This window comes from Zeus faber (assembly GCF_960531495.2).
Source record: "Zeus faber genome assembly, chromosome: 8".
In the NCBI taxonomy this organism is placed as follows: Eukaryota; Metazoa; Chordata; class Actinopteri; order Zeiformes; family Zeidae; genus Zeus; species Zeus faber.
Genome location: NC_137195.1, coordinates 15,593,436 through 15,604,833, shown reverse-complemented (window position 1 = coordinate 15,604,833; position 11,398 = coordinate 15,593,436). Strand labels below are relative to the sequence as shown.

The 11,398-nt window shown below is 47.8% G+C and overlaps 2 protein-coding genes across 2 annotated transcripts in view; one reads left to right on the top strand and one right to left on the bottom strand.

Annotated features, from left to right (window-relative positions):
- Positions 1–89: 89 nt before the first annotated feature.
- znf526 (zinc finger protein 526) lies at positions 90–8,547 on the top strand. The gene is made up of 8 exons (XM_080005876.1): positions 90–461; positions 1,093–1,582; positions 2,408–2,574; positions 2,679–2,774; positions 2,901–3,715; positions 4,210–4,345; positions 6,180–7,784; positions 8,119–8,547. Exons 2-8 carry the CDS (start codon positions 1,288–1,290, stop codon positions 8,290–8,292), a joined length of 3,288 nt encoding a protein of 1,095 aa, XP_079862002.1. The 5' UTR covers positions 90–461; positions 1,093–1,287; the 3' UTR covers positions 8,293–8,547.
- Positions 8,548–8,948: 401 nt separating this feature from the next.
- The window catches only part of cicb (capicua transcriptional repressor b), a 32,648-nt gene continuing 30,198 nt past the window's right edge, over positions 8,949–11,398 (bottom strand). The window contains exon 20 of the mRNA XM_080005875.1: positions 8,949–11,393. Coding sequence (XP_079862001.1) covers positions 11,086–11,393 — 308 coding nt within the window. The 3' untranslated portion in view covers positions 8,949–11,085. The remainder of the gene's footprint in view (positions 11,394–11,398) is intronic.

Genomic DNA, 11,398 nt, shown 5'->3' with positions numbered 1-11,398 from the left:
TTGACAGATAACCCCTCCAGTCAGCGGCTCCGCAAAGTCCCGGACTACCGCATTTGGGCGGGGCTACATGTCACAAGAATGGAGGCGATCGGCGGGCTGGCGCGCTGCTCCACGCATTGAAAACTAATCGTAGTGTCGGCGTCTCCCGAGCTGCCCGAACGCCGAGCGTCGGCCCCGGGAAATGATTCATTCACACAACGACGCCCGCGCGAGCGACGAGTGGGAGACACCCGGAGGGCCAGTCCGACGAGAGTGAACGAGAGGTAGGCGAAAGACGGGCCCGTCGTGGTGGCTCCAGACTGGCGGTGGAGGAGTGGGCAGCGCCGCCCGCGACGAGCGCCCTGAACCGGGGCCCCGCTTCCAGGAAACTGCGGTGTCTGGTGGTGGGTGAGGCAGCAGGGGGCCGCCAGCAGATACACACATGTCACTGAGCACCGGATCTAAAGCTGCGGAGTGTATTTGTAAGTATAGTAACAGTACCGGCGGCTCTAGTTCTTATAGCGTCCTATTGAATAATATTCCTATTTTTGAGTGTGAGTTGTAGATACGGAGGGCTGTATAAAATGTTTCCAGGATTATTGCATATTGACTTTTTTTTTTTTTTTGGTTCAAATTTCAAATTATCTTATGGGTTTATTGCATATTGCCGTTTATTGTTCGTATAACTATGTTATTATTGTTTTGATATGAGCTGCTGTAGCGCCGCAATTTCCCCCCAGGGATAAATATCTAGATCTGTATGATGTGTCTAATTGATCATCCAATTATCCTTTGCCCACGAAAACAACCTTTATTCAGTTACTATATTTATTTTATCAGTTTTTAAACATTGACAGAGTGAATCATTTTTTTGTTTTTAGCTTGCTAATATTATTTTTCTGATTATAAAGATTAGATTACGTTATTTGTTTTAGTACTCTAGCAACTTTGTTTAGCACAGCCTTTGGAATTTCCATTTTATCATTTCACTCCACTGTACTTGTATGATGTATGTGACAATATATCTTGTATATTGAATCTATATCTTTAATATTGTTCTTAAGATCCAATTGGTATAGGTCAATTTATGGTTGTGTTCTTCGTTTGCCACAGGTGTACTGTTGCTCTGACCTGGATGTAAGAAGAAGTTGCTTTTGTCGAACAGACAAGTACCGTTGGGTTTCCTTGTGACGGCAGACCATTTGCCTGGTATCATACAAATTAGGTTCGTGTCACACCAGCAAGGCGCGTCCCCGTCATGACACTCAAGTGAGATAACACACCCACAGAAACACACCCCACACAGCCATGGCTGAGCAGTGGGACGCCGCAGAAGATGTCTACGTGGAGCACCAGTACATGTGCAGCGAGTGCCACCAGCTCTTCAACACCTTGGAAGACGTGCTGGTCCACCAGCAGATACATAATGGGCCAGAGGGGGATGGGGAGCAGGAGGCCGTGTCCATCCAGAGCATCTCTGAGCTGGGAGAGAGCCAGCAGTACCAGTGCCTGGAGTGTGGAGCGCTCCTCATCAACCCAGAGGAGCTGCTGCAGCACCAGGAGATGCACATGAGGGAGGCGGGGATGGAGGTGGAGCAGCAAGGTACAACATTAATTTGCATCTGTTTTCTAAATGCAGGGCTGGACAACAAGGCTTGCCCGGGCAGCCCAATTTGGGACTTTGCCAACCATCTTGTGAGGTCTGGTTGCCTCATTGTCAACAAACGCTGTATACCTTGCTGTCTGAAATCTGTTGATAGATCTATTGATCTCGCTCAATTATAAAATGATTAAAATCCAGCAACCATTTTGTCAGTCTTGGCAACCAAAAGCTGATGCCAACTTGGCAACCACTTCCAATAGTTAGTATCGGGCCCTTATGTTTGTTGCTTCTATATACAATATACATTTATGAGTTAATAGTATATAGATTGGAGTGAAATGAGAATTAGGATTTCCTGTGCACACAAAGATATACATCTGCCAAATAAATAACAGATTAGTATTATTTTGGAACAAAACACACTGCTATTTTTAAGTTCAAATTGTTTAGGCTTAAGGTTAGACATTAAAAAAAATGAATACATTCGTTGATTGCAATACAATCAAGAGTGTCATTCATTTTTGTTCATATATGTGGGTAATTTGAGAGGAGTTATCTTTATGATCCCACCCGAGTGGCATTTTCAAGGGCCCGAAGGCACAGGCGATGGGGTTGAGAAAATACCAATTTATTGTAGAGTGTGGGAAAGGTGGAACAAGCCCAGGAGCAGCGTGTGTGTGTGTAAGTAAGACCAATCAACGAGCAACAGGTGTGCAGCCACACTGATCCTGGACCCCAATTACCTAGACCCAGGACAGATGTGGCTGCTCACACCACAATGACATTTATAACCCCGTCTGTATGCACGCGCGTCCATCCCACCAGAGCTGTGTGAGGTTCTGGAGACGGAAGTTGAACCAGAGGCCCAGGTGTCGGTTCCGGTTAAATACCAGTGTCTGGACTGTCTGGCCCTGTTCGACTCCCCCGAGGTGTGGCTGGAACACCGGCAGACCCACAGCAGAAGCAGCACGCACAGCAAAACAGACACCGCAGTAAGGAAGTTAAATCAGTATCAAACTGCGTGCGATGTCACAGCTGATATGTGTTCCCCTCTGTGTCTCAGCCTTTATCCTGTGCTCCCTTCTGTGTACAAAAGGAATATGTGCTGCAGCCCGATGGCACCGTCACCATGTTTAACAGCGTGCAGAACTATGTACTGAGCGATCAGCAAGCAGAGGAGATTTTGGCGCAGGTACGTCGTACTGGAAACACCTCGCATCAGAATCACGGGGGGGGGGGGGGGTAGAAATCAGATGGAGGGGTTTAGACTTTCAGAAATGTAGAAAATTGTCTTGAACCCTCTGTTGATCTTTTCCAGGTTCTTGCCCAGCAGCAGCAGCAGCAGCAGCAGCAGCAAAAGCAACAGCAACAGAGGAGGCGTCCAGCGGTTTCTAAGCTTGCTGTGTCCTCCAACTCTCCCTTGATGCCTGCCGTGTCTCCGACTCCTGGTTCCGCCACCATGCACCTGCAGATCCTCACGGCCCAGGCCCTGGCCGATGCCTCCACCACCCCCGCCCAGCGACGGACTAAGCTGCTGCCCCCTCTGCTCTCCACCCTTCCGCCGGGGTCCGCGGTGAAGCTCGGGGTCCAGGAGAATGGCATCCAGAGGCTGGAGCTCCGTCTGGCTCAGGGCACCCCGGCGGACAGGCAGCAGCAGCACCACCACACCACGGAGGTGGTGGTCATCCACCCTTACGAGTGCTCCGAGTGCTCCCTTCTCTTCCAAACCCCGGAGGACTTCCTCCTGCACCAGGGGGAGCACTTCCTGGGGCAGGACAAGGAGAGCGGGGGCGCGGGGGTCATGAGCGGCTTTGAGGAGGCGAAGGGGCGGGACGATCACGCCCACGAGAAGACGGAGGAAATCAGGCTACGGGTGGTGGAAAAGAAAGCAGCCGCTTGGGCCAAGTCTCAGCAGTGTGACTTGTGCAATCGCACCTTCACCTCGGTCAACAGACTGACTGCCCACAGGCGCGTGCACGAGCAGGGGACGCACGAATGTCCAGACTGTGGCAAGATATTCAAGAAGGCCACGTCGCTACAGACACACATGCGCACACACTCTGGAGTGGCCCGATATCTATGTGTGGACTGTGGCCATGGCTTCACCACCGAGATGACGCTCATCATGCACCGGTAAAGCAAGGAACCACAAAATCACTAACAAAACTATTCTTCCACACAAATATCGCAATATCTTTGCCGAATACCTTGATAGTTGGACGGTATTTTGGTGGATGGCACGTGGTGCTTTCATAAGTTAATTTACACACAACTATTGTGGGAAACAATTGCTAGTGATGTGGATGGTCTGGCCCAGCATGTACAGATGATGGAGCTCAGAAAACTGTATGACTTTACTGCAATGCTCCTCGAAGACAACAATTTTAATTATATCACGATGACAAAAATCCCAGACGATATGTAGTCTCATATCCAACATCAATATGATAATGATCTTTTGACAATCTACCCCACGCGTGGGTTGTACATCTTGTGAGTTGTAGATGTTGTGGTCGCGTATTATGTTTGCGTTGGCTAATGTTTGACATTGTAGCTTGTGGGGGAACCAGGAAATCCAATCTTATCATGTTTTTGTTTTTTCCCCCTTTTTCTTCTGTCTCTTATAGAAAGTCCCACACTGCTGACCCTCTCCACAAGTGTCAGATCTGCAACAAAACTTTTACCAATATGACAAAGTACCTGTACCACCGTCGGACCCACTTCAACCGAGACACAGCTGCCCTACCCAGTCCCATTTCCATGGTAGCAGAATAAGTCTTCTAGCTTGTCAGTCGCCTCAAGTAAACCTTACTATTAGTCTGCTCCTATTTTTTATTTTATTTTTTTTCCCAAAGAAGCTGTAGAAGACATGTCAGATATTATGAATAACGGTATACTTAAATAAATAACAGTTGGGTCACATTGCACCAATCTTTCTGTAATTTTAAGAATCTATTATACTTGCACTTAAAACAACATATTTTCCACCACATCTTCTGACAACTGGTTTAGAATAGAAAAGCTTCAGTGTGTCTATTAATTTCAATATGTGGATGAAACTAATGCTATATCTTATTAGGGGCGTCCAAAATGCCACAGATGGTGCCACCAATGCTATAAAAGACCTGGTAGTGCTTAATATCTGTACAGACTTATTTTTCCCAGGTGCAATATCGCAATTTCTATTGTAAAAACTGAAATATTGCAATCACTTATTTCATTTAGAAATAACAATTTATTTCGTGTGGCTTCCTGGTGAGTTGCAAAATCCATACAGTGATTTAAGCCGCGCTGAAATCCCTTTTAAACCAACAATCACATTTTCTGGCTGAAATACAATTTAGTTTTTGGATCTCTGCATGATATTTTAATCTTCTTGGCAAAGCTGTGCACCAGATGAACAAAGAGCCAGCGATCAGCAGAGAAGAAAGGTGCTCCACTAGATGGATGATTTTGGGTTGAAACTGCCAGACTGCTCAACAGACTCCATAATGTGCGGTCTGTGCACTGGCAAATTTAGAATATTACCAAACTGCATTGTCTGATTGGTTTTCTACTGTTTAAGTCTCTATTTAAGAGTTGTGAATAACCGGTGTGTGTGTGTGTGTGTGTTTTTTAATTTCTTTACGAAATACAAAATATTTAAGGTGTGATTAATCACAGAAGCCACTAAATAGTTATTTGATGCCTATATACAGGGGATGGACAAAGTAAAGGAAACACAACATGAAAAAGGAGTTGACCTTTGTAACTAAATGCAGCTGCAATGATTATCTGTATCAAGGGGATCGGCCTCTAAAGATCATGACAGCATGCGATAAACGAAGAGGCTCATGGACAAATGCCATAAAGGTTCAACGCGCCATGAGCTTCAGAAAACTGGAATTTCTGATAGACACTACTTGTATCCAAGGCCAACACAAAAGCCAAAATCAGGGGCCCCTGAGCAGTGGGTATCAAGGGAGCATGGGAGTCATTGAACTATAAGGAATTCAAGAGCATTTTCCAGTTCCCTCATAATGTTCCCATGTTCCCTCATGATAACGTCCCCACACACTGCGGAACAAATCCACTAGTGGTTTCATGGACACCAGAATACAGTAAATCGTCTCTCTTGGCTTTTCCCAAATTTGAAATTTCATGGAACCTGTCAAGGAAAGTTTCTTAACATGGAGTGAAAGAATTCCCTTTAAGCTTGGGAGGCTTTTCCTCACAATGAAAATCCCACACATAGTCCAGATCTTGTATGACCGCGTTCCAAGACGGATTCTGTCCTGACTGCAATGGGTGGCCCGACTCCTTATTGAGTCATTGATATTAATATATTTTTGGGTGTTTCTGTAATTATGTTACCCACTGTGTGTGCGTGCGAGTGAGAGAAATATACTATGATCATAAACATTTGGATGGTAACTTTGTAATCTTTGCTTAGCGTGATCCATCAGCCTCGGCATTATTTGCCTCGCTCTTAAGAACTGGGTATGTAATCGAGTAAACTTGGGACAATAGGACTAGTTTGTCAAGGAGAGGCTGCTGTGACAAAGTTTCATTGGGTATAGTTGTGTTCTCATTTGGTCTTTCTCCCCCCCCTTCCAAGGTCTCGGCCCCGAGGAGAGCATCTGTGTCTGCCCTGGGCATCCTGCAGAGAGCCAGAGAGAGAAGGGGGGCTGATCAAACCCAGAGGGAGATCGATAAAAACAGTCTAATGGCTCCGCTCACAGAGGAGGAGATGGAGCAGATCGGGGAGCAACCAACACCTGGGTCGCAGGGCGAAGTGGAAGGTGATTCAGCTCTGCTTGGAGAGGATAGAAATGAAGACCCGGCTCCATCTTCATGCCCTGCCGGCGCTCTCCAGCAGGTTGCCTCTGAGGCCGGTTTAGTTGGAAATCCTCCCCAGCTTGACGAGGCGGCTGCAGGCGGCTTCTCCAGCCACTGTGAGCCACTGGACGCTGCTCCAGCTGAGGTGTCTGAGAAGGAGCCCTTTCCCTGTCGCTCCTGTCCCAAAACATTCTCCTTCCAGGTGCAACTCGCTCGCCATCGACACAAGTACCACCCCGCGGAGCGCAGCTTCTCGTGCGGCGTCTGTGGGAAGTCCTTTAAGAAGCCGATCCAGGTGCGCAGTCACCTGCGCACACACACCGGGGAGCGTCCTTTCCAGTGTTCGGACTGCGGCAAGACCTTCTCGTCTCACGCCAACCTAATGCGGCACACCCTCATCCACTCGGGCATGCGTCCTTACCGCTGCGATATCTGCCACCGCTCCTTCTCCCAGTCTTCCAACCTTCGCCAGCACAGCCTGCTGCACTCCAGCTCCATGAAGCTGACCTGCCCCGACTGTCCAGCCACCTTTCTAGGACCCGTCAAGCTGGCAGCGCACCGCTACACAAATCACCCAGGATCCCCTGCACCCTTCCCCTGTCAGTACTGTGATGCTGGCTTCCTGACCAGGAGGCAGAGGGACAGCCACTGTGTGGAGAAACACCCTGCACAGGTCCAAGCCGTCCCCGCCGGAGGGGTTGTCACCGAGGGCCAGGCGGAGCTCGACAGCGTGCCCTCCACCTCGGCCACAGAAGAGGGAGAGGCTGGCGCTTCCAACGCTTTACGAGGAGGACTAGATTGCACCCTCTGCGGTAAGAAGCTCAACTCCCCTGCCAACCTGCGTCTTCACCGGTTGAGCCACATGGCTCTGGGCCCGGGGCGGCCACGGGGAACCTCCGGGAAGCGGCCTAAAGCCCACCAGTGCCCCGTGTGTGGCAAGCTGTTCGTCTCCTCTTCGGGAGTAGCCCTTCACCAGAGAGTCCACACGGACGAGCGTCCCTTCCCCTGCCAGGTGTGTGGCAAGCGTTTCCGGCAGAACACACACCTTCGAGAGCACATGCGCACACACTCGGGCGAGCGGCCTTTCCGCTGCGAGGCTTGCGGGAAGGGGTTCATTCAGAGCATGCATCTGGCTGAACACCGGCGCACCCACACGGGGGAACGGCCGCATGCGTGTCTTCAGTGTGGCAAAGCCTTCAAGACCTTCTCCAACTTGAGAAATCACAAAAAGACACACGCCAGGCAACAGAAGCTTGATGAGGAGGCAGCCGCACAAGCCGTCATGGAGACGAGCTCGGCCGTAGCCCTGGTGGACAACACCTCAGTGGAGCTGGCAAATGGACACCCGCACCTCATCCAGATTCAGGCCTCAGACCTCCAGCAGGTCAGTCGCAGTTTTTGATTAACCTTTTTGTTACTTACTAAACTAAACATGAAAGGACGACCTTTCGCCCTTCCTACATCGCCGTATGAGATTTAATTTATTGCTCTTTTGATCGATTATTATTAGTACAAGGCACAAGACAGACATGAGACTTGACAGAAATTCACAAATTAAGCTTTTCTATAGACAGAACAGTTGGTCTCTTGTTATATAGAAAACAAAATGTTCTACATCCTAGTTGTAGTCAACTTCAATCGTTTTTGATTGTGATCATGTATTCTGAATTTTAATTCCTTTTTTTTTTTTTTTTTTTATGCAATTCCCCCCCGCTCAGACCCGGGGTACTCCCACCATCATGTGCAATGAGTTTGGAGAGACCATCGCCATCATAGAGACCAGTGAGGGCGAAGCTCTGCCCCTGGAGGAGGCCTTGGAGATCTACCACACGGCTTTGGAGAACAGCATGGCCATGGACACAGTGGCTGTGGACGGGCTCCAGCTCCTCTGAGGATGGACGGCTAAACTGAAAAACAAACTTGATTTTCAAGTATCAATGAGCCTTGCGCAGCGAGTGCAATAATTCACTCATAAGCAGACTGTATGGACAGGGAAGCTCGAATAAATGACTCGCATTCATCAAGTGGCAGTGGGCGTGCCTCAGGTTGGAGTTGATGCCAAATTGTTTTGTTTTTTTTTACTTCTAAAGTTCAAATTAAATGTTGTATCATACTGTTGTAACTACTTTAATTAAATTTTCTCATGATTCTGTATTTGTCAGTTTTCAGCCTTTACAAAAGGTACGAGTGACTACTCGCAGCTTAATTTTGGACCTGATTAAACCTCCATTATGGCAATATGCGTAGGCAATGGCAGAGATAGATGTGAAACAGAAGTACGGGCCAAAGAATATGTAAAGCAAAGTAAACTTTTTTGCACAACAGAGCGAGTGGAAAAAAATGCAACGTGAGCTCTGGGTGTTTTCCAGGGGCTGGAGGTAATTTCCAAGTAAACACACAGCAAATAAAACCACCACTTGTAATTTAAAAAGAGTTAACTTAACACAACTGTTGTGCTAGTGACTTAAAAGTGCAATCTTGATAGAAAAAAAGTTTTCAGGGCAGAAGCGAGAGCGGGGAGAAGAAAACAATGACTTGTTTAGTTGAACACCTATTTTTATTTGTATACTGAAACAGTTACAAACTTAAATTATTCATATAAATTCCTCTCGCGCATATTGTAACAGCAAAACAAGGAGAATAACACAAACGTTAATATCCATATTTATTACTGTTTTTTTCCCCTCTTTTCCTTTATTTTACCTTCAGTAATGGGTGTCTTTAAAAGTCAACTTATACTCAATGACACAATATGTCTTCAATAATATGAGTCTACTGACTCTACAATAATTATGTACAACACAACCAAGTCTTGCACAAAGACAACCAATATTATATATTCTACCAACTCTCTTTGATTAATTACCCTCCCTTCTCTTCCCCCGGCGGGTTTCTCTCCATTCTCCAAAATGGAAGTGCGGAGAGAGCAATAAAGTGACAAAGGGAGAAAGGAGGGGAGGAAAGAGGTGGAGGAAGGAGAAATACGAGTGGTGGGGTTATGAAGTCCAACTAAGCAAAGGAGTGAAGGGAGGATACAGGATTTGGGGAGGAAAAAAAAACCCAAAACAAAACATACTGCTTATTACACATTAAAAGGAATACAAGGAATATTTGAGTTTTTACCTCTGAAATGTTCAGTAAAACAAGTGCACCACAGGTCATTGTGGAGGAGAGGCGAGAAGAGGGAAGACTAGAATGGAGGAAGAGTTGTACAGATGTTGGGCGTCATCTCATACCCGTCCTCTGTCCTGCCTCCAACATGGCATCTAGAAAAACTAGCTCAAGAAACAAACTGGTGGTAGAGATAAGAAAACTTCTGCCAGCCTGAAAAACAAATAAACAAAATAAGGACCTAAGCACTGCGAAACAAGATCGGTATTAATATACATAGAAATTAATAAAACACAAATAATACAACAAACTGAAGTATAATGTTTGACAATGTTGAATAAAAATTCAATGGTTTAAAAAAAGTAATAAAACTGCTTGGCAACAGAGGATAAAGGCTGAATCAGCCAACCCTCCTTCACTGACATGACAACCCACCCCCCTCCAAAAAAACAACAAAAAAAATTAAAAAAAAAAGCCTCCAAAAACCCTTAAAACGAATGTGTGGTTGAGGCAACTAATACAATTCAGTCCCAATAAAAACGAGCGGTGATGTGCCCAGTGACTCTTTGGCGCGCCTCCTTCCTTCAATGGCTCGCGAGCGAGAGGCACTGGAATGCTCGTTCCAACCCACGTCTGCTGAGGTCCTCCACAGAGGGAGCGGGGGGCGGACCCCGTTTAGAGTTAGCTTTGAAGGAATGAAGGCATTGCCAAAAGCTCCGAATAAGATACTTCAGTCAACCAATGCAGTCGGTCCCGCCAGAACCTCCCCTGAAGGTCTGCGTCCGAGCGGCACCGCCGGAGAGCCGGATCCGAGGGGGTCTTTCAGATTCATTTCCGGAGCCGTGAGTTAATCCGTCCAATGAGAGATAGTCGGCAGCCGGTGAGGGCCCAGCCCCCCGAGCGTCCAGCGGTGACTAAAGGATGAGTGCACGTACAGATTGTTCCTCTCAGGCAGCGAGTTACTGCTTCAATTCAGATTATACCGATAAAAATAAAATAAAAAATAAAAATCAAACAAACCCACGACAAGAACATGTGAGAGCTCTAAAACTAGACAGTCTCTCCACCGTCCACTTTCTCCACCTCTCCACAGTCTCAGAATGCGCTATGCAAATCTCTGCCTGACGAGAAAACCCTGCGTCGAGGCAAATGAGGAGCAGGTGAAAACAATGGTCCATAGTTCACTGGCATCAATGGAGGCCTTATGCGGGGTTTGTAATACGAACAGAGCATTAATTCAAGTGTAGGAATATGAGTCTGCAGAGGGGTGGTGTGGATGTGGGATAGTATTGTGTAAATGGTGTTATATGGTATTTCTGTGCCACTGGCATTTCACATGTACTTTATTTTTGGTACAAGCGGTTTCAACTTTTTAAATATAATCACCAATGCCCGCCATACACAATCCCTCTTTGTAATTTCTCCACTGTGACGTCGGCCACCGTAGATGTAAAGACTAGAGCAGAGGTTGAGAGCGAGGTATGGTAAAGACAGGAGGACCGCTCCGGGGGGGCGGAGACGCGTGGCCTTGCCGGGCGCCGACCGGCCCGGCCCGACGGAAACACAGCTTCCCCTCATCTGGAAGAGTCCTGGGAGTCACGGGGCTCCTCTGGGCTGGCTTCCCCCGATCGCTCCGCCTCTTCGCCCGGCGGCTCCCCACTTCCACCGGCGCCCCCGCCCCCCGTCCCGGAGCTCTCCCCCGATTGGGAGCCCGAGGGTCCGGGGAGGGAGAGCATGAGGTCTGACCCCCCCGGGCCGGAGGCCTCCGAGGGAGCGGCCGTCTGCATGATCTTCTGCCGGACCTCCCGGATCTTCAGCTGCAAGCACACCTTGGTGGGGAAGATGTCGGAGTATCGCGTCTGGAAGGTCGCCGTGGCCGGAGCTGGT